The sequence below is a fragment of the Carlito syrichta genome, unplaced genomic scaffold (genome assembly GCF_000164805.1).
Source record: "Carlito syrichta isolate Samal-C Ts95f unplaced genomic scaffold, Tarsius_syrichta-2.0.1 Scaffold304455, whole genome shotgun sequence".
Classification (NCBI taxonomy): Eukaryota; Metazoa; Chordata; class Mammalia; order Primates; family Tarsiidae; genus Carlito; species Carlito syrichta.
In genome coordinates, this window is record NW_007248551.1 from 74,198 (window position 1) to 78,083 (window position 3,886).

A 3,886-nucleotide genomic window follows, 5' to 3' on the forward strand; every position below is an offset into this window, starting at 1 on the left:
GGTCCTGAGGGCAGGCCCCGGTCCCGGCCCGGGCACGGCGGGGGCCTGGCCGCGCTGCCGTATCTCCGCCTCCGCCACCCGCTGAGCGTTTTAGGAATCAATTACCAGCAGTTTCTCCGCCACTATCTGGAAAACTACCCGATCGCCCCGGGCAGAATCCAGGAGCTGGAAGAACGCCGCCGGCGATTCGTGGAGGCCTGCCGAGCGAGGGAGGCCGCGTTTGATGCCGAGTACCACCGTAATCCTCAGAGGATGGATTTTGATATTTTAACGTTTACTATAGCTCTGACTGCATCCGAAGTTATCAACCCTCTGATAGAAGAACTTGGTTGTGATAAGTTCATCAATCGCGAATGATCAATCCGGGATGAAAGCTCTTCAGGAGCACCTCCGCATTCAAGACAGTCGCACAATCCTGCAACTTGATTTTAGTAAGTCAGAGCATATTGAGAAGAAGGCAGTGCACGGTTGGAGGAGAAAAAAGAAAGCAAGCAAGCTTATCGTGAAAAAGCATCCGAAGTAGAAAAAAATGTCGAAAGCATTAGAAAATCCCTGTAACGTTCTTTGAGTTTGTGATCGATCCGCATTCTTTTCCCTGCATTATGGAACATGTCCCTCAACGTTGCTTCATTAAAAAGTAAAGGATGGTTTTATAAAGTTGAGACTTGCTGTAGAGGAGCCACCAGTAATAGAGCCCATGATGATGAAAGAAATTTTCAAATAGTGATGGAAAGAATAAGGAGTTGTCGCTGAGGTATTAGGACTGGAAGGCTGTGGAAGGAACTTGACACTGTCAAAATGTGTACTCTCCTCATGTCGGATTCTACAGAAGTTTTTAGTGTAAGATTGATTTTTTGTTTTCTGAGGTGTTTCAAGTGGCAAGCCAAGTAAATATTGTATCTATTACATGATAAATCGTGTTTTTGAGAACATCATATTTCTGGATTTTTTTTCTTTTACTCGCTTTTTAATTGTTAAGGTTTTTTTGGTAAATTCCTACAACTCCAAAGAATATAAAATATGCAGTGAAAAGTGTTCTGTCTTGTCCCCTTCCATCCAGTACCTCCCATGATCTCTCCTGATAGCCATGGTTTCCCCTCTGGCCTTCTGGTTTCCTTACGTATACAGAAGCAAAGATAAAGCTGGATTTGTTTGTGTCATTTCTTCACAAAAGTTGGCGTATTCTATTTACTGGTTTATACATTGCTTTTTCATTAAGAACATAGCTTGGCCATTGCTTTGCTAAACTCTAGTGTGTCCAAGTGGCTCTCTGAGATACCGCCACCATGTTACTTAGCTTTGGCCCCCTCCCCTACCTTGGAGAGGTGAGTCTCTCTCTCTCTATCTCCTGTCTCTTCTTTCTCTAATTGACTTTATAAATAAACTATATTTTTCAATCTAAAAAAAAGAACATAGGCCGGGTGCGGTGGCTCACGCCTATAATCCCAGCACTTTGGGAGGCCAAGGTGAGAGGATTGCCTGAGCTCACCAGTTTGAGACCAGGCCGTGCAACTTGGTGAGACCTCATCTCTACAGTAAATCCAAAAAAAAAATTAGTCGGGTGTGGTGGCACATGCCTGTAGTTCCAGCTACTTGGAAGGCTGAGTTGGAAGAATCGCCTAAGCCCAGCAGGTCGAGGCTGCGGCAGAGTGGGACTCCAACTCAAAAAACAAAACAAAAAAAACAAAGCTTGAAGATCCTTCCAAACCACTGTATTTTCTCATTCTTTTTTAGAACTGCATTTTATTCCATCCTGTGGTTATAATTTGCTTAACCAGGAATAGATCGATGAACATTTAAGTTTCTTTTTTCTTTTCTTTTTTTTTTTTTTGGAGTTGCAGTCTCACTTTTTGGTGCTCAGGCTGGAGTGCAGTGGCACGCTCATGCCACCGCAGCCTCCACCTGCTGTGCTTAGGTAATCCTTCCACCTCAGCCTTCTAAGTAGCTCACCTCAGCCTTCTAAGTAGCTGGAACTACAGTCGTGCTACCATGCCCGGCTAATTTTTTTTTTTATTTATTGTAGAGATGAAGTCTCACCATGTTGCCAGGCTGGTCTTGAACCCACGGGCTCAGACAGTCTTCTCGCCTCAGCCCCCCAAAGTGCTGGGATTACAGGCTTGAGCCACCACGCCCGGCCAACATTTTTTCTTTAGGTTTTCATAAAACTAATGGTGTGTCTTTGATTCTTTATTATATATAATATCTGTAGGATGAATTCCCAGAAATGAGAATTCTGGGCCAAAGGCACTCATTTGAAATTTTATAGATATTGCTAAAATTCTTTCTATACGTGTTGGAAGGCTTTACACTCCCACCAGTGATTGATGAACATGGGTATTTCTTTACAGGCTAGCCAGTACAATAAGCCACCGAATATTGGTTTTTACCTATCTGGTAGTTGAAAAAAGTGGTACATCAGTTTTAATTTACTTTTATCTTATTATGAGTGAAGTCAAATACCTTTAAAGTTGAGACATATATATTCCCTTTTCTGTGAACGACTTTTTAACCATTTCTCTCCTGAATAATTTTCTCCTTTATTGACTCTGGTAGCTATTCATGTATCAGTGATATGAGGTGTGATAATAGCTTGTGATGTGAGTTATGAATATTTTTCCAGTTTGTCATTTGTCATTGGCTTTTCTGAAAGCCTTTGGGCATGGAGATTTTTATTTGTTTCCTGTTTTCCTTTAAACCTGCAAGGTTTTGAATCCTGAAGTTTTCTTGGGGTGTGTGTGTGTGTGTGTGTGTGTATGTATGTGTAGTTTCATTGTTCATATTTGAATCTTTGAACCATTTGGAATTTACCCTGAGATAAAGTACAAGGTAAGGATCCAGTTTTTGTTAAGATGACTACCTGGTTGCTCTAACACCAGTTTCTAAGTAGTCCCACTAATTTTGTTTTAAGATGACTTTTCATATATGAAACTGTGTTTTAAGTTTTCTAACTAGTTCTAAATCTGATCATGTTAAAACCCCTCATTATACTTCTGTTTCTTTTTTTTTTTTGAGTGGAGTCTCACTCTGTCACCCAGACTGGAGTGCAGTGGCTGCTTCCAGCCACCGCAGCCTCAACCTGCTGGGCTTCAGCGATCCTTCCGCCTCAGCCTTCCAAGTAGCTGGAACTACAGGCGTGCGCTAACCACGCCCAGCTCATTTTGATTTATTGTAGAGATGAGGTCTCACCAAGTTGCCCAGGCGGGTCTCGAATCCGCGGGCTCAGGCAATCCACTCACCTCAACCTCCCAAAGGCACGGGATTACAGGCTGAGCCACCGAACCCGGTTTATACCTCTGTTTCAAAGTGTTTCTGACTGATCATTATATTACTACATCAACCTCAAAGTCAGCCCACCTTATTTCATACAAACCCTTCATATTGGAACCATATTGTACTTAATTAACTCGGGGATAATTGCTATCGTTAAAATACTGTCTTTCAGCTGGGCTCAGTGGCTCAGCCTGTAATCCCGTGCTTTAGGAGGCTGAGGTGAGTGGATTGCCTGAACCCGCGAGTTCGAGACCCTCCTGGGCAACTTGGTGAGACCTCATCTCTACAATAAATCAAAAAATCAGCTGGGCATGGTAGCACGTGCCTGTAATTCCGGCTACTCAGAAGGATGAGGCGGAAGGATTGCTGGCGCCCAATGGGTCGAGGCTGCAGTGGCCGGGAGCAGCCACTGCACTTTCAGTCTGGGTGACAGAGTGAGGCTCCAACTCAAAAAAATAAAAGATACTGTCTTTCTATCCAAATGATCTATTTTTCCATTTTTTAAAAAGATTTCTGCCCGCTTCGGTGGCTCAGCCTGTAATCCCACACCTTGGGAGGCCAAGGTGAGTGGATTGCCTGAGCCCGCGGGTTCGAGACCTGCCTGGGCAACTTGGTG

At 43.6% G+C, this 3,886-nt stretch overlaps 1 protein-coding gene across 1 annotated transcript in view; it reads left to right on the forward strand.

The window, feature by feature from the left end:
• EID2 (EP300 interacting inhibitor of differentiation 2) overlaps positions 1 to 1,032 on the forward strand; it is a 1,310-nt gene extending 278 nt beyond the window's left edge. The window contains exon 2 of the mRNA XM_021713321.1: positions 1 to 1,032. This exon is cut by the window's left edge and continues 115 nt beyond it. Within this exon, the coding sequence (XP_021568996.1) occupies positions 1 to 357 (357 nt within the window). The 3' untranslated portion in view covers positions 358 to 1,032.
• The last annotated feature ends 2,854 nt before the right edge of the window (positions 1,033 to 3,886 follow it).